Source organism: Hippopotamus amphibius, chromosome 4 (genome assembly GCF_030028045.1).
Source record: "Hippopotamus amphibius kiboko isolate mHipAmp2 chromosome 4, mHipAmp2.hap2, whole genome shotgun sequence".
Lineage (NCBI taxonomy): Eukaryota > Metazoa > Chordata > Mammalia > Artiodactyla > Hippopotamidae > Hippopotamus > Hippopotamus amphibius.
Window position 1 is genome coordinate 3,232,455 of NC_080189.1, and position 19,007 is coordinate 3,251,461.

Sequence of the window (19,007 nt, forward strand, 5' to 3'; positions counted from 1 at the left end):
CCAACTCAACAAATGGCTTCACTGAACTTTAACCACATCTAAACACCTCCAGACTCCAGAGATGAGCTCCTGACAACACCCCCCACACTGTGTGTGGCTGTGCCTACCCGGGACTGAAAACTCCGCAACATCACGCCTGCACGCGTGTCTTTCCTTCCCACTCACACTTTTGGGTTCCAAATCATCCATTTTTGAGAAACAAGATGTGCTTAGGGTTGCTGCCCTCTCTATCATGTGTATGAACCAGGAACCCGCCCCCGGGAGACCTAGATTCAATCACCACACCCTAGAAGGGCCACAGTTGATTACAAAGCATGCGGAGGGGGGAATCTTGCTCTGCAGGACCTAGACGGTAAACCTGGGAACCAGAGCGGCAAGGGAGCGGAGGTGTTCTAGGAAGCAGGCTTCCCACAGAGGCAAGAAACTGGACTCAAGTGACCCCCTCGGCCCTTGGAGGTGTCCCAGAAGTCCCACAACATCAGGACACCTCACTGTCAAAGCTAATCACTGTACTGTACATCTGAAACTAACACAACATTGCGAATCAACTATCATATAAAATAAAAATTAAAAAAAAAAAGCTAAGGTGCCCCATTTCCTGTTCTAAGAATTAAGCAATTAGTCAGTGCTCCACTCTGTGCTTTGTTCTGCAGATTTCTCATTAAAAGAAAATGAAAGAAGAATCTTACCCATGAGGAATTTTGCTCAGGACATAATATCCAGTATAGGAGTGCTGATATATCTGAAACAGACAAAAAAGAAACAAGAAACAAAAAAACAAGCATTGAGACAACGGTTGTGATTCTGATATTTCTCAAACCACTGTGAATCCTAATAAACATGCCTGGATCAAAAGTAGTTAGTCAGGAGACCTGGTGACAGAGTCTTTTATTTACTCGGGAAGTTAATTTGCATATCTTGTTTGTTTTATTTTCACGATTTGCACGTGGTTTACCGGGCAGCCAGAAGTTTGATGTCATCTCCATGACTACGTGGTTTGTGATTAAATCAAGGGCAGAGATTTCCAGCTCAACCAAATGCAGCCCAGAACTAACGAGGGCGCTGCTCCTCGGAGGCTGCCCGACAGCCGGCTGGACCCCAAACCCTAAGACCCACGCATTGCGGGGGCTGGAGGCGGCCTGTAAACTATGGCAGATTCCACTGTGAATCCTTGGTGAGTCGTAACACTGAAGGCAAGACAGGCTTGTCTGGGCAAACTCCTGCCCCCTTGGACAATTCGATGTGAAAGTTTTAATTTCAGGGGGTGGTCGATAAACTAAGATCTCCTTGCAAGGGGAGCATGGCTTTCAAAACTAAGATAACAGCAACAAAACAGCATTTCCAAACTCCTGTAACCCCCAATCTCAGATGTCCCTCTTTAACTCTTGAGCCAGGGGATCACTCCCCAACCCACAAACACAGCAACTACAACGTGAGGGTTACCCCACAAAGAAGGGAGAACGTGATCTCCGTCCTCTCGAGCTTTCTGGATGGAGGACCTCCCCAGGGTGTGGAATGTGACGGGTTACCCCGCAGGGTTGAAGTGAGAACCGTACACTTCACTTCCTTTCCTCTACCTGTGGAACTTCTGAGAGTTGGCACCCTGTGTGGGCAAATGTTCAGGGAGTAGCATTTTTTTTTTATTTATTATTTTTGGGGGGGTACACCAAATTCAATCATCTGTTTTTATACACGTATCCCCGTATTCCCTCCCTCCCTCGACTCCCCCCCCCCACCCTCCCTCGAGTCCCCCCCACCCTCCCCGTCCCAGTCCTCTAAGGCATCTTAAAAGCATCTTTCTACAGATAACGGGTGAGGGACACGTAGGCTGAGGAAGACAGATCTACAGGCGCAATACAGATGCATTTGACATTTATGATGGAAGTGAATCTTGGAAAGAAAATGGGTAGGATTTGCTAACACCCTGACTCCCTGCCTAGTCTGGGCCCTGAATTAACATCTAGGAAATCACAGTAGATCACAGTTATTCGGAGAAAAAGGACCCAGATATAAAAACAAAAAACAGCCCTTAAGTCCCAATGATCTTTTGCTTCCAGTGACCCCAAGACTCCTGAACCAGACACATGGGGCCTGGGGTGGCCTGCTGGACGGCAGGAGATGGGCATCTGACTGGGAAATTAGTTTAAATACTGGTCTAGTTGTGAAGAAATAGCCTCTAAGGAACAGAGTCGCGAAGAAGAACTTCACAGAGCTGCCAGGGCGATCTGCCCAGGACCGCTGGACGCTAACTGCTGCTCCCCCAAGAGAAGAAGGAAGGGCCTGCGGACCAGCCCCTGCATCCCAAGCAGACTGATGCTCAGAGAGCCCCTCGAAGGCCCTTGAGCTTTGACTAAATGGTGCCTCTGTGAGCAGATGCCAGAGCAGAAGCTGGTGGACCCGTCCCACTTCTCCATGGTTATGGCATCTCGTGCTGTGCCGTACACTGTTTCCAACCTCTCCTTCCAACCATGTGTCTCACTTCACTTTCACGTCACCCCAGGCAGGCAAAAGATTACCTCTGCTCGTTAAGACAGGAAACTGAGGTCCAGCAAGGAGGCTGGAGGAGAGGGACAGGGAAGGGGAGGGGTGGGGGACAAGGAGGAGGAGGGGAGGAGGGAGGGTGGATCCTAATTCTGTACCCTCGAGTGCTGGGGGACTTAGTGGATGAGACGATGGCAGAAAGGATGCTGTCGGGCTCCTGAGAACGGGTTATAAAGGCATTGCGGCCACCTCCTAGCTCCCTCTCAGATACCTGCTCTGGGGAGGCCGGCCGCCACGTTGTGAGGGCGCTCAGGCAGCCCTGCGGGGAGGTCCGGGCGGTGAGGGGCCGGGGCTCTTCCCCACTCGATCACCAAGAGCCAGCAAGGAGCTAGGGAGCTTGGAAGTGGGTTCCCCACCCGCAGTCAAGCCTTCAGATGACGCAGCCCTGGCCATGAACCAGAGCTGCTCGGATAAGGTGGTCCTGAATTCCTGACCACAGCAACCACAAGACGATAACTGCTGGTTGTCTTAAGCCACTACGTTTTGGATAGTTTCTTACACAGCAGCAATAGGTAATAATATATCTAGTTTAAATCCAAAGAAAAAAGATAACTAGTAAATCAGACGTGAATAGACTTTTGTGTTACTAGGTTCCCTCCCTATAAACTTTCAGCAACTTCTAAAACAAATAGATAAATTCCTTATCAAAAGAGTGTCAGTACAGAAGTGAGGGGCTGGGTGAGGGGGACATTGTAGACAGACACACTTGGAGGAAGCCTTTTAAATTACTGCAGGGAACAGTCCACAGCACTGGAGATGCCGGTGGCGGCGTGGCTGGCGTTTCTGGAGCATGTACTACGTACTAGGCAGCATGCCAGCTCCTTCCCACACAGGAATTCATTCAATCTGTATGAGGTAGGTATTATTATTCCACTCTTACGCTAGGAAAATTGAGTCAATCCCAAGCAAGATTTGGCCTGATGTCTGTTTCTCTCTAAGCACATACTGGAAATTGCCCGAACAAGGGGTATAGCTCTTAATTCTCAAGTTACAAATCCAAGTTGATTGTTGTCAACTGAAAAATCCAGGATACCAGCAGATATAATAAGCATGCAAAGGAAGGACACGTGTGGTCTTTCTTGGTTAAAGTCTATTTATTTGATCCATCTAGAAGCAGTGATTTCAATTCATTCTTTGGTTATTACCTTCCCAAACTTACAACTATGCATACCTCTTTAAATATACCTGCAAATGACCCTGAAATTCAACTCTGTGAATATCTTATGAGTGGAACCAATGAGTAAAAGGAAGACAAAATTAAAATAACCTTATAAGGGCAGTAGTAAGAAGATGGATGAGAACTCCCCACTTACAATTCCATGTCCGTAATGCCTGGCAAAAAGGAAAAGAAGCATACGTGGATGGGAAATGGATTCGAATATCTGGACAACTAAACCACTAATTAGAATGATTCAAACAGAGTGGAAGAGAGCCATGAAGTAGAGACAGATAAAACCTGAGATGCTGGATCTTCCAAGTATGTACGGAAAGGAAGCATTCCCGGGGAAACCGCTAATGCAAATGGAAAGCCTTACACATGAAAGCACAATTATGACTCAAGTGCTACTCTTAAAAAATGGGGACGAGGGAGGCAGATGAAATGATTTTCTCATTGCTCGAAGATGAAACAATCAAATACCATTCTCTTCTGCAAACTATTCCTTCAACCTGGAGCCAAAAGAACCACGGACACAAAGAAAACAACTTTGAAAGAGGTCAAATTTCAAGAGTTTCATTTGCACAATGCCTTATCTTGAAACGCATTAAAAGAAAAAAAGTTACATCTCACTGAAAGAATTTGTTCCTTGGAGAGATAAAAGTCTTTCTTTCTTTTTTTTTTTTTTTGTGGTCTCTATCTTTTGTATTTATGCTTCTTTCTTTAAAACAGATTCTAAATACTTCTGATCATAGAAAAAAGCACAGTTGGAAGTTAGTAAGACTGCATTCAGATTTTTTTGTGTGTGAGTGCACTTTTAGAAGTTCATGAATATGTTACTTTGGTTTCTTCCTATACCATCAAATTTCTCTTGGGAAATGAATGCATGAAAACCTGTTACCCCAAACACCATTCAAAAGCTGGAAAAACAATTTCAGCATATTACTTTTTTAAATATATCATGCAACATAGTTGATATCGGCATTCAATAATTGGGAAAAATAATTAGTCAAGGGTTTGTCTTGGGCTAAGTTCATATTTGATCTGTTTCTAATATTTCTGCAACATCACTCTGCCCACAGCTGTCTTTCTGACCTTCTCCCCCCATTTCCCTCTGAGCCACACTTTAGATTTCTCTCTGGACTTTCCTACCTCAGCCCCATCACACCCACTGACCCAGACTCACTTCACATCCTCTTCCTCTATGAAATCTTCCACTCTTGCAGTTTTAAACCACGATCACCCGAATACTGGTAATGTCACAGATCTATCTCCTCAACTGTAGACCAGTGCACCAGATTCTCACCTCGACATCTCCATCTTATGCCTCACAGCCACCCAAACTCAATAGTTTCCAAGATAAACTCTTCAACAACCCTCAAAACCTAGTTCTCCTTTGACATTTCCCATCCCAGTCAGTGGCTCTCTCATCCCCTGAGTAAACTGAGCTGGAAACCTAGTTTTCTTGATTCCATTCTCTGCCTCCTCCCTCTGCTGGCTCAATTCAATCTATCCCCAGTTGTGCCAAATTGACTTCTTAAGTCCTTCTCAAATCCATCACTCACTCCTCATCCCTAAGGCGAGTGCCTTCCTTCAGACCTCCCTCCACCCTTCCTCTCCAGGACTCACCTCTGAGATCTTGACCCCATTCCCTCCTGCTTCCTGCTGAACTTCATCAGCTCCTCTACCACGACTTATGTGCCTTGGATTTTTCATCACTCCTTCTCCACTGTTCCTTCTCCCAAATCTGTAGAAGTCAAATCTCCCACATTTAAAAATCCTTGGCCATTTCTCCCCAGACTCCTCCTTTTTAACTATCATGGCACGTCATAAGGAACGTCTACACGGCTTCACTTTCTATCACTTTGAACCCACTGCATTATCCTCCCAACGTTTTCAAGGTGCCACCTCCCAGTGGATATCCCCCTGCTGTATGTAATGGCGTCTTCCTAATTTCCAGCCCACTTGCTCTCTCTGCAGCACGTGATAAAGGGGACAGGAGTCCTTCTCCCTTCTTCATTGCATGGCAGGTCACTGCTCTCAACCTCCTCCTGCCTTCCTCCTTCCAGCCTCCTCGCCTTTCCTTTCTGCTGTGCAGACCCCTTAACTGGATGCAGGCGCCAGCCTGCCACTCTTGGGGGTTTCCCTCGTTGGGCTACACCCTGGGTCAGGAAGAGCCCATTCATTTCTGCTTTCTTATGAGGCTTCTTACTTTTCAAATTAATTAATTAATTGGCTGTGTTGGGTGTTCACTGTTGCACATGGGCTTTCTCTAGCTGCGGCAGGCAGGGACTACTGTTCGTTGTGGTGCACGGGTTTCTCTTGTTGCAGAGCACGGGCTCTAGGCATGCAGGCTTTAGTAGTTGTGGTGCATGGGCTCAGCAGTTGTGACTCACAGGCTCTAGAGCACAGGCTCAGTAGCTGTGGTGCACGGGCTTAGTTGCTCTGCGGCATGAGGGATCTTCCTGGGCCAGGGCTCTAACCCTTGTCCCCTGCGCTGGCAGGCAGATTCTTAACCACTGCGCCACCAGGGAAGTCATGAGGCTTCTTACTGAATTCATATTTTTATGCTTGCTCTATCTCCTGAGTTCTAGGCTCATGTTTTCAGCTTGTATATACTTGGGCCTTTCAGCGTACGTGCTTTTACCCAAAACTTTTATACCACATTCAACATTTTGAAAACCTAATAAACTCTTTTCCTCCCGAAGAATTCTCTTTTATGTTCTCCCACTTACCTGGTCTCTTGCTAGAAACATACTGGAATTAGCTCCAACCATTCCTATGCCTTCCTTTCCTTACCGTCCGTGTACAATTGGTTTCCCAATTTCACCGGACTTTGTAACTTCGGAATGAACCTTAAATCCATGCACATTTTCCACCCTCAGTAACACTGCCCTAGTCTGGGATGCCTGAGTGGCCCCAATGACCTTCCAGTTGACCTGCCAGCCTCCTGCCAGTGCTCCCCGCCCCCACCTTCCCAAAGCCTCGAGAATTCCCTCCTCCACAATGCACACGTCAGGAGCAGTGGGCGGGTGTGGTGGTTTGGGACGGTTTTAGAGTAGACGAGCCTATTCCTGTGTAGCCACTACTATTATTACACAGTTTTACAGTAAGACACAGGTTCAGTTCTCAGCCTGCTAAGCACTCAACGGGTGAACTCAGGCAAATGACTTAACCTCTGAGCCTGAGAGGTAAGAGCTGTGAGTATCTGCCTAGGAACCTTAAATCATGAGAAAGGAATTAAGAATGCTCGTGTTTAAACTTCAAGGGGAATTATATGATCTAGCTGCTAGCACTGTGCAGCATCCACAAAACACTCTTCTTCTCCACTCTTTTGGGCTGTAAGAACACAGGAATTCCTCTGAGGATGGCAGAGGTGAACCTGACCTACGTCGAGGGCTGGGAGAGCGAAGGAGACAACGGAGACTGCTGCCCTTCGGGCTGGGCCGGGCGCCTGGCAGCACCGTCGCCCTGTTCATTAGTGTTCCGGCAACGAGTCGGGTGGTGCCCTGAGGTGGTGAGCCCTCCAGCACGGATGGAATTCAAGCAGAGCTGGACAGCCACTGTGAGGGGTGCTCTAGAACAGGTGTGTGCATCCCCAAGGAGATGCCCCAGGGGACATGGCTATCCCTTTCTTATTTGATCCTATATTCTATTCACAGAGGAAATTACGCATGTCTGAGGGTGCAGATGAGCTCAGAGTGTGGGTCTCCCAGACGAGGATCCAGGACGCTGCGGATGGAATGTGTGGTTAAAGACATAAGACGTGGTAACATGATGTGAATAGAGGTTAAAAGTACTGGGAGCGATCAACACAGGAAAAAGGCAGATTGGGCATGGAAAGAAGCTGAGATTTAGAAATGATGGTTAAAAAAAAAGGAGAATGAGTGAGAAAAATAGAAACCCGAAGGGAAAAAGTACTGGAAAGAAGTTGGAAAATGTGAGATTTCTTGGCTTTAAAATCAGAGAAAATAAAGTGTTTACCCAGAGGGTCTATCTCCTCACCGTTTTAAAGGTTCTATTACCAAAATAGAAGGAAATTCCATTAGGTTCTAGCCGGCAATACCCAGTTCTGCTGAGAATTAATGCACAGTCCGTTCCCCAGGAGAAAGCAAGCAACCCGCCTCCCAAACCCAAGTCAAGGATTCGTGGACCACGACAGATACGTCACGAGAGTCGTGCACTGGTCATGTTCCTTTTGCAGCGTTTTGTGAACGTTCCCTCAAAACCTTTTTGAAAACAGCTTTATGGAGGAACCGTTGACGCATCAAGTTGACGAGTCTGGACACCTGTGACACCTGTGGTGGCATCCTCGCCACCAAGGCAACAGACACACCGGCACCTCCCAGAGTGGCCTGGTGTCCCCGACAATCTTCTAGGGAAGCAGTGAAGACCAAACGATTAAGCCTGAAGCCCTGGTGCCCCCTTTCAGTTAATGTGGGGAGAAGTGACCTGAGGAAACATACCCTCTAGTTTTTCAAAAACATGTCACGCATCCCCACATTCCCATGGTGTATTCCTAAGTCTTGGCCTTGACACATTCTGAACAACCTGCCCTCCTGGCTCCCCCACAGGCGTGATCTACGAGCACGACGTCTCCTCATAGAGCAGCTCTGGGCTTCCGGGAAGCCCTCGAGGACGCGCTCTGCGGAATGGCTAACGGCTGGGTGGGTCCTCCAGGTCTGCCAAGGCTCCCCAGAATGTCCCATCCAGGTCCTTCTTCGAATAATTGAAACAAATGAGCACATCTGTAACATGTGATGAGAAAGGAGCTAACCAGCTCGTAGGATCTTTCTGGGAAGAAATGATGAGTCTCTGGTCCAGAAACCCTTTCCCTTAACATGTGGAGAAATGGGCCCAGCCCAGGGTGTCACTTTTTTCAAGGAGACCGACCAATGGGCCAGATACTCTCGAGAAGGTGCCCAGGTTGGCTGGAGTCTGGAAAGAAAGACACCTGAGAGACACCTGGAGCAGGTGGTCCGCACGGAAGAGAGAAGACGAAAGGGAGCCGCAGGGCTGTCTTTATGGCTTCAGAGAGCTTTGTGAGTAAGTGCGAGCAGGCCTGTTGTCATGTACACCCGGGGAAGGATAATGTTGACAGGGGTGCACGACAGGGAAATTGCTTCCAGTCCAGTGATGCTAACTTCTGCTGATGAAAGCTATCCAACACTGACAAGGCTTCCCGGCCCCTGGTGATAAAAGTGTGGAAGCTGAGTTTGCTGGGGCGTCAAGGAAAATGCAGGGAGTGGTGACATTCAACCTGTGACCCTAAACCTCCCCCCCATTCAGAGAACCCCTGAGGTTCCAATGGGGACCGCGGCGCCTGCCCTCTCCCCTCTGCTGTGGCTGGTGCCTACGTCTGACCATGTCTCAGTGCAGGCGCCGAAGCCTGGACCCGGGAGCTGAAGCCTTAGCACGTCACATCTGACAAGCCCCCGACTGTGACAGTTACTGATGTCCCTCCCACCTCGGAATCCACACGCCTTCCTTTCCAAGATGCTGGGGGAACCTCACCCTGCGGCAGATTCAAGTCTCCGCCTGATTTTTAATCTCCTGTTCCGCTCACATCTTCTGCCAGGCTCTACCCCCAGTAACCCAGCATCTTGTGCAAATATCTGACCTCCTGCCAGGTCTCTCCTGATTGATGACACGGATGGTGACGGAACTTTCCTGAAGGCACTGCTCCTTCCAGAGGAGCTGCCCCTTCTGTCAGCACAGGGTCACGATCACCCCTGGGTTCTAATGACAGTATTTGGTACACATTCCCCCCCCCGCTGCCAACTTATTTGATATCATTTCATGAAGTCAAACGTTTTGCTGTAATGATTTAAAAAGAAAAATTTTCTAGAGGGCCTCAAATAACTAGAAACAAATTGAAATATTTATTAAAAGGAAAAAAAAAGATGTTTAGCTCCCATGATGTAAGATAAATGTCAGGAAATGGGTCCACATACATGAAATGTCCTTGGTTTCCCCCTGGTTGTATATGCCGTTCCTTCCCCAGAACTGCAGCTCACAGCTCAGTGTCACAATCTAGCAAAACACAGCAGACGTAGCTTTGTCAGTTTCAAAGTAATTAAAAGCCCTCAGGATTCAGTATTTGTATCTCAACTCCTTTCCTCCTGGGAGCACTGGCCTTCCACCAAACTTTCTAAATTTAAGAGAGTAAAGATGGTGGTTTCGTCCTGAACCTGCAGTCTCTTCAAATGTCTGGTTCTGCTCTTTATACCACCCCCACCCCTAACACGCTCTAATTCATTCTTCTGCAGCCAATCCCCACTCCTCTATCTTCTTAATAGAGAATGTTTCTTTCCCCCCCTGTGTCCTTCACACACAATGCTGGAGCGGTCACTCTGAGAACATCCGAGGGTAAAAGCAACATGACTGAAAATGAGGGTGCACCTAAATAAATATCTGAAACTTCAGAGGTGAACAGGGCAACTTTCAGCTGTGATTCGGATCATGTTTCCAAACATCCGTTTCTAGAGCGTCCCTGACATCCAGAAATAGCTGGGTAATTTCTTTTTAATCATTTTCCGCGTCTCCACTCGGACATTTCAGTTCAAGGGGCACGTGCACGAGTCTTAGGCTCGTCTTCTGGAAACAAATGCAATCAGTCGTAGGGCTGCCAGGAAGAAACGCGAAGGAAGTGAGTCGTGAGACTGTCCTTTCTCACTCATCTTCGGGGACACACAGCAGCGCGCCCTGACATCCTCCCAGGCTCCGTCGCTCCCTGTCCTCTGTGTGACCAACCACTAGGCAACGATGCCTGATTTCCACTCTCGTCCTGGCAGCCGCCGTCTCCTTCGCTGCCCTCTCTGTGTCCTGTTGTTCTGCCAGGCCTTTCTGCTGACTCATTCCTGATTTTGCTTGAGAACCCAACATCTTCTTTCCTCTCTTTTCTCCCCTGCATATACTGCCTGTAGGATCAGCCTTGTGGAGACGCAAGATACAAATAAACTTCCTTACATCAGAGATGTCTTTAGAATTTACAAACCATTTTTTCTCTGTCCTTTACCTTGACCCTCACAACACCTGCTCCTGCAGCTGGAGTATCAATAGTTTCCCCTTGATTCGTCTTTTGAATTAAGAAACGGGGGCTCAGAGACGCTAACTGATCCGTCCAAGGTCACATAATATCAAAGGAACAGACGCGGGAGGTCAATGTCTTTTCACGTGTAGCTTCAGTGTTTCCACTATAAGACAGTGGTGAGAAAGCTTCTCCCACCCTAAACCGCCTCTTCTTTACCAGCCGGAAAGGCTACTGAGAGACCTATTTTCAAGAGAACATTATTAAGAAGAAAATAACTCCGAGAAGATGAAGGCCAGAGCCATAATCAGCCCCTCCACTGACCGAGGCCGGCTGTCAGCCAGTGGAAGTTAAGGCCTCGGGGGCCGGCACAGACTCCCAGTGCTCCCAGGGGACAGAGAGGGGCACGGAGAGAAAGGAGGTCATGGAAGGTTGACACGGGGGAAAGTCGCTCACTTTCAGCCACACAGGGCTGGGCTCCTGCACGGCAGCTCGCCGCTTCTCTGGAGCCTCTCCGAGTATATTCCAGGACCCTGACCCCTGGTCCCTCGTGACACTGGAAGTCAAGCACACTGGACTCACTTCCAAGGACAGAAAAGGAAGACGGTGCATGAACACCTGGTTCCCCGCTCTGGTGACCGGGTGCAGGCGGGTGGAGGACGCGGTGGCCCTGAATTAGCACAATACAAAGACCAACAGGGACACGTCGCTCCTGGATCAGAGGGTGTACTGGAAACACCGCCGTGCTCCCAGGGGCACGGCTGCACCTACACAGGCCTCCGCCGAAGGCCGGGGTGAAAAGTCCAGGCAGCTCCTCCTCCTCGCTTCTCTGCTTTACTCTGCATCTCTGTTTCTGTGCGTGGATCACATGATGCTGAACAGCGGGTGGACGGACCCGGGGCAAGTCAGTCCTCCCACCAGTGCTCACACCCCGTTTCCAGTGCCCCGCTTTCACCACCTGCTCACCGTCCCCGCGTGGACACTCTGCCCCGTTTACCTCCGTCGAAGGTGACTACTTGCGTCTCCTCTCGCCACCTCCTGACTTCCCCACTCACCTGCGGCAGGAGGCCTCCTCTGCTCACACGCAGGAGGGAGGTCTGCACCCGGGGCCAACCTCTCACCAGGCCGGTCGCGCGGGCTTCTTTTCATTTTCTTCCCTCCTGATTCCTCTGGACGCGATAGAGGCCCCCACCTCTCAGGAACTTTCTAGCATGTTGCCATCTGCCCAACATGTCCTGATACATCACTTCCTTCACCTTCACTTGAACTTCAGCAGTTCCCCTTGCCCCTCGAGTCTCCTTCTCAGACCCTGACGTGATCTGGAAGCCACCTGGGCAGCGTGTTGGCGAGGCTCCCCCCGCCCACCCCACCCGCAGGCATCAGCATCCGTCAGCTGGTGCCTGTGAGAGCCAGGGCTGCGGCTTTTCTGCGAATGGCCTGAGCCACAGCCCCTCGAAGACAGGACCAGGGAGAGCGGTCCACGCGGGAGGCTTAGTGCCGCCCGGAACAGAGCATCAGGGGACAAGCTGATGGGTCCCCAGGAGTGTGTTCTCGCAGTCACACCCGAATGAGGGTTTTCGACAACTGACAACTGCCCTTCCAGATCAGAAACCCAGCGTTCTGCATCCAAGGCTGATTCAGCGGCACACTGATGGCTCTTCATCCACAGAGTCCCTTGAAACACATCCTTCGTGGGTGAGACGGACAATAAGTTAGGTTACAAGTGAGCTAACATGCTGGAATCCAACGGGTAGAAATCGGCTGAGAGCGACCTCTGGACCAGCTGCCCCAGTGGACACGGCTGCACCACCGTGCTGTGTGTAACACGTCACACTCCCCGTAGCACGACTTCCTTGTAGCTCGCTCCCTTACTTTCATGGTCATTTTTAAAGGTTTCGTCCTTGTCCATGTTACTATGTTTTCCGTGCACGTCTTGGTAGGTTTTGTGGGAGGTCAAGCCTGTGCTCCCAGCCCCCATCTCTGAGACGGCTGCTTGTTCTGGTTCTTGAGTTTCCTGAGGACACCCCCCCCCCCCATTCTCCAGCCTCTCCTTTGCTTATTCTCAGAGGCCTTTCATTTCTCAGCAGCAACCAAAAGAGACCCTTGACGCCTCTGAGACAGGCAGCTCCTGGGTGGCGGGGACACTAACGTCAGGAGAGAAGGGACTTCTGGCAGAGGCGAGCTTCCCTGCTCTGACTCCGGTTTGTTTTCTGTCCCTGCAGCTGCCTCCTTCTGGGAGAATCGGCCCGGGAGAGCAAGGCTGGGACTGTGTCACAGCCCTGGGAGTGGCCCCAGAGGCTCCACGCTCTGGTTCGACGGGACACCATTCACGCACGCACATGGGTAATCAGGTACCACCAGGGTCCTGCCCCCGTTTCCAGAGCAACGGGACCCGGCACCCACGATTATCATCTTAGCCAGCCTCGCCACTGTCTTCTCGATCTGGAGTCACTAAATATATGGTAACTATTGCCCTTGTTTCTCTGTAACTCACACCCAGACAGGCACCGAGAGAGTGGAGCAATCCATGATTACGCTGGGAAAACAGGCATAGACTGTCTCTCTGGAACCAGGAGGCTCAGGTTCCCCAGTTATCGCTGCTTTGTGAGCGACCCTGCCGCAGCCAGAACAGGAAGTTACTGTCTCAGTTTAACTAGGGGACGGCACGCATTGAAAGACATTCAGCGAGGACCTGGGAAATGAGTCTAAACACAGACACACTGAGCAGGGCGGGGGCGGGGGACTGTGTTGAGCACGTGTGCTAGAAGGTCTCACGGGACACGCGTGCCTTGAGGCACAGGTGGGCTCCCCACGCCCCACGGCGCCCGCCTCTTCCCCAGCCTCCAGGCGGTTGTCACACCAGGCTCGGACGGCGCTGCCTGCCGGTAGGTGTTACGTGTCCAGCTTGAGGTGAGTGGAGAGGGCGCTGGGGCTGAGAGGGGTCGTGGCTGGCAGGTGAGCAGTGAACACAGGGCAGGAGGAGAAAATCTGGGGACAAGAGGCTGGAAGGACCATTTTCCATCAGTCCAGAAGAGGTAAAATAAAGGTTTAGGAAGTGCACATTGAAACAAATGTTGAAAAAGCCCTGCAATCAACCTGTTATACATACGTAGAGTTGCACCAACTTCTAACAACCTCAGAGGGTCTTAACGCATACTACGAACGTTATAGACACATTCTCAGCACTTTCCCAGATCACGCCATAGTTGCTAGGATACAGCGTCCCAGATTAGGAGGAGAAGTGGATGGAGACAATAGAAAAAATTCAGGTCCAGAGTTGACGATCCTTGAGGCAAAAAGAACAGGCGTTGGGCGGGGAGGGAGTAGATGGGGTGGCGTTTCAATTTTCAGATCTAAGAATAGATTTTATTTCATCTATTAATGCCCCTAGAAATCTCAGTCTTAAAAGATTTCAAAGTGTAGGGCATCCTAGAGAAAATCATAGGTGATCTTAAAATGGCATTTATTTGATTTAATGTGAGTTGCTTGTCACTGTGGATGGGAAAGAATCCACGGACATGATACGGGAAAGTACTGTCTGCGGGTGAGGACAAAACTAGGCCGTGAGGGAGGGAACTCAGTGCACAGAGGTGGAGGCGGCGTTCTCTCTGATCGCTGATGGTAGAGAAGATTCTGTGGGCAGCGTGGAAAGAAGAAAAACCCATTCCGAGTAAGCGCATCCTCGAAACTCCCCTTGGAGTCCAGAGGGAGGCAGCTCGGCCTGCTCACGCCACTGCAATCGCTCTGCACCTCCCCTCCTAACCGGCAGTTCTGTGTGAGTGACACTTTGTGTTCTACACGAGAGGGCCCCAAATATATCCTCTGGTTTGACGAGTCCAAAGACATCTGAGGAATCACAGGATGCTCTGCCTTTAACAGGAGTTGTAAACCAGGGTTAGAAGGAAAGGGAGTGGCAAGTAAATGCCTGGCATTCAGATGCCGCACGACTGTGATGAGGCTGACATCAGAAAGTGATCAGTCGACACTAACTCTACGTTTCCATATGCTCAGGGTCCTCTAATGAGCACGTAAGGAAGGATCCTTCCCTGTCTGGACTGGGCCGCTGAGTTCCGTATCGCTGTTCCCTGAGCTAAAAATACTGACGCTAATTAGCTTGCACGGCTCTTCAGGACCCGCCAGATGGCAACTTGAGGCTGTTCTCAGAGCATGGTGCTGGAGCGGAGCTTTTCAAAGTGTGGTCCACAGACCACGTAGTTACGTCAGCATCATCCACTGTGCTGGCTAAAAATGCAGATTCCTGGGTCTACCCCAGATTTGCGGCATCTGAGTCTTTGGCGCTTTGAATCTGCCTTTTGACAAAACCATCCAAATACTTTAACACGTGTTCCTGGGCAAGCACACCAACGTTTGAGAACCTCCGTCCAAGGCACCTGGTCTGCAAACCTGGCTCCACTTAGAGTTACCGGGGACCTTTTAAAAAGCACTGATGCTCAAGCTCCAGCACAAAGAACCCGATTTACTGTTGATACGTTACTGTCAGACGACTCTGGCGTGCAAGCAGGCCCACACAACCCGTCCCTCCAAGCGCAGCTCTGGGTGTTACTGCACATCCGCACGTCCACACCCAAACACACACCAACAGAGGGCTGAGCCCTGGTCCACACGGGCTCCCTGCTGACAAGTTCATCACTGAAAGTTCTCAGGGCTTTTTCAAGAGTTTCCTCTGCCTGCAGAGCTACAGACTGCTCACTTCCCTCTCCAAGCGCAAACCCAAATCTTTCCTTCCAGACACTGCAGCTCAGGGTTTCCACTCATGTGCTCACATATCACTGGTGGTAGGTGATGTATTGAGCAAACATCCTTCCCATCACCTCAGCTCTCCATTTTCATACATAATCAAAGGGTAAAGGTAGCACCTCAAACCTGGATTTCGTTGAAATCACTGCATAGGACGAAGCGGCGATGGGTGACCGTATCAGGCTGAGGCTGATCTGCAGATACTAGTAAGCAGGTGGTGGATGACGCATTTTGGATTATGAACGCGGAGTCAAATGCCCCAGGAATGAGAAACCCTGGGGCGGTGATGGACAGCACTGACCGGGGACGGCCTCTCGGCCATGTCACTCATGGTTGTGCAAACTTGGGTGAGTCACATACACTCTCTGGGCCTCGGGTCCCTCATCTATGAAACGGGGATGACAACCGTACTTACATGACTGATGTTAAAACGAGATGGCGCGTCGGAGGCATTTTTAGGGACAGGGCTGTGCTGGGTTCCCAGGACATGAGGCCAGCATGGAAATCGCCCCCATCGGGAAGTCTGGAGGCTGGGCTGCAGCCTTGCCTCTGGGTGACAGTGTGTCTCTGAGCACATCATGAACTCTGGGTTTTGGTTTCCACATCAGCCAAATACAGAGGTTCTGTAAAAATGTTATGAGAAGCAGACAACCCCAATGGCTAAAGCTCCTCTCTGTATTATGATTTTCTAAAGGAATCCATGGTGTAACACTACAGGGCGGAGAGCTGTGCTTGAGAAGGAAACATGAGCCCACAGGAAGGACACAGGATTCAGGTCCCTCCCTCAAGGAGGCTGGTCTCCCTGAGACCTCACTTTGAGTATCAGACACTCAGCCCCTCAACGAAGCCTTTCCTCAACCCTAAGAATCTCTGCTGGGTGCCCTCAGGGATGAGGAACGGCCCCCAGCTCTGGGAAAGCCCAGGGGGCCAAGTGAACAGTGCTGCAAGAAAAGTGACTGTGCTATTCCCCACGGGATATAGTCCAGATCCATCCAGCCTGGAAACTTCTAGCAGCTTTCCTACAGCCACATGGGGGAAAGAGCCAGAGAGTGTGGCCAGCGCCAGGCCCAGAGACAGAAAGAGAGAAGCAAGTCCTGCTCACGTCCCCTGAGCCCTGGGTCTGCAGCTCCCACGGCCGCCCTTCCCCTTCCTCGCGGAAGCCACTTGGGGACAAGTTTTCTTTCCCGTGGAAAAAAAGCATGATGTGCGGATTACCTGAAGAGTCTTTCTCCTCTTCCTTTTCAAACACCTAAACTTTCTCTCTTTCTGCAACGTGTCTTCTACCAGCCTGCACTCCAGCCTCCTGACCGAGGACAACTCACTGTTTCCCGAGAGCAAGGTGGTGGGGTGAGTCTTCCCTTTTTTATACGCTAATAAATACTCCAGAAGCCAGAACCCTTTGGGTTTATTCATTTATTTATCTGCTGACATCGCAGGCAGGTGGTGTGGGGGTGGGGAAGGCCGCCGCGACCCAGCACAGAGGGTCAGGGATAACAGAGCCCGAAGCCTGGTTCCAGTGTCGGTCAGCAGGTCCCACCTCAGAGGACCCGTCATTTCCGATCGCCTGATACAACTCAGCTCCACAGTCTGATCACATGAGCCCAAAGCCTCCTTGTGATTCATCGGATGGAGATGGTAGTAGGATGACAGCACCAGACACCACAAGCCCAGGGTCCTTGGCCACACAGGCAACAATTACGAACAATACATTGTGTTTCCCCAAGAAAATACCTCTGTTTCTCGCGTGTGGTGGAGTGAGGTCCACATGGGAATAAAGACCCTGCCTTCTGCCCCTCTGTCCTCACAGCTGGGTTTGTTCTCTGGTCCAGATACAAAGTGCTGGGTCCTTGGTACAAATACCCAGGTGGGGTCAGTGGGCGCTTAGAGTTGTGGGCTGTCAGTGAGTCTTCTTCAAAACCAGACCAAACACCTTCTATCAGAGACACATCAGCGTGCAGTGGACACTTAACATGTATTTGGTGTTTGGAGTTATGGTCTGACATCAGCAGACACTCGGAGACACTTCTGGAGACCATTCCATCACCTCCAACTTGCAGTTGGGTTTTTTCTTGGTTAAAAGTTACAGATTTTTAACTTGATGAAATAATAGTTTTCAGAAGATAAAATTAGGGAATTTAGGTGTTTGCTTCCTTCTCATGAGATGGGCTCTTTAACCTAGTGTCTGTTCCAGCGTGTTCTCTGTTGCTATGGTTACCTCAAGGCGAATGATTACTACTCCTCAGTGGGTAGAGATTGACTTTTATCTGTTTGAGCTTATTTTCTCCTGTTTGTATTTACTGTTTACTTAGTTGAACTGAGTTCTAGATCAAATAACCGTCCTACGTTTGCAGGGAGTGGCTCTGGTACCCTCTGTGAGAGTCACTCACGCTCAAGGTCACGAACAAGCAGATTTTCTCCATCCCTATCATGGTGCCTCCTTCCCTCCCAAACCCTCAACCCCTCGTGCTGGCATTTTCAGACTCCTTCGAAGGATGTTGGACCCCACCCTCCTTCAATTAAAAAATAAAGGGAGACTTTGGGACCTTCCTAAGCTCACAGTTTCAGGCAGTTGTGAGCTGTTTACAGCAGAGGGGATTCAGTTTTACAGAAGTTCTCAGAGCACTGGAGTCAGCTGTTAGGAAGACAGATTCCTAAGTCTCGCCCAGACCTGCCCACTCAGAGTCTCTGCGAGGTGGAGCTGAGGATCAACTTCTTCACCAGCCACCCGGGAAGTTTCTGATGCTCATAAACATTTAGAGCTCCAGGCTGATGGGAGACCAAGTCCGGCTGAGTATCTGGAAGGTTTGTTCAGAGACTCCTGATAAAAACCCAAGACCTCAAGACAGAGCTACTCCTGGTGATGGGACAGCTGGTCGACCTGGGAAATGTGCGAGGCTCCCCAGAGCTCAGGGACCGGTGGGCTTTCCAATGGGCCCAAGGAAGCCAAATCCAGGGCCTCTGGGTGGGGCTGTACCTAAAGCATCCTAGGAAGCTGGCAGCCTGCGTCTCACCTTAAAATCTCTGTGGGAAGAAGATTCTCTTAAAACTGGAGAGGGAAACACTACGCTAAGTGAACTAAGCCAGACGCAGGAGGATGGACAGTTTATGACTGTTTTATGTGAGGTAGTTAGAATAGGCAGGTGGATTCACGGGGACAGAAAGCAGAACAGAAGTTACCAGGCGCTGCAGGAGGGGGAGGAGGAGCTATTATTTAACGGGAAAGGTAGCGGTGGTGGGTACACAGCATTGTGAATGTGCTTAATGCCACGGAACTGTACACTTACCAGCAGTTAAAATGAGAAATATTATATTGTGTATATTTATCACAATAACAAAAAACTGGAGAGAAAATGGATTACATCTTAAAATCACTGTGTAATCAATAATAGTTGTTTAGAAAGAAATTTGAATACAACCCTTGATGATTCATAAATCTAAGAAAAAAAGGGATTTTATTATTTGTAGGAGCTGTTACATGAGCTATGATTTGTTGGGCTCCAAAGTTTTTTGTTTTGTTTTATT

General features: G+C 49.7%; 1 protein-coding gene across 1 annotated transcript in view; it reads right to left on the reverse strand.

Annotated features, from left to right (window-relative positions):
* Window positions 1–19,007, reverse strand: part of DPP6 (dipeptidyl peptidase like 6) — a 717,707-nt gene that overhangs the window by 205,385 nt on the left and 493,315 nt on the right. The window contains exon 6 of the mRNA XM_057731732.1: window positions 690–742. Coding sequence (XP_057587715.1) covers window positions 690–742 — 53 coding nt within the window. The remainder of the gene's footprint in view (window positions 1–689; window positions 743–19,007) is intronic.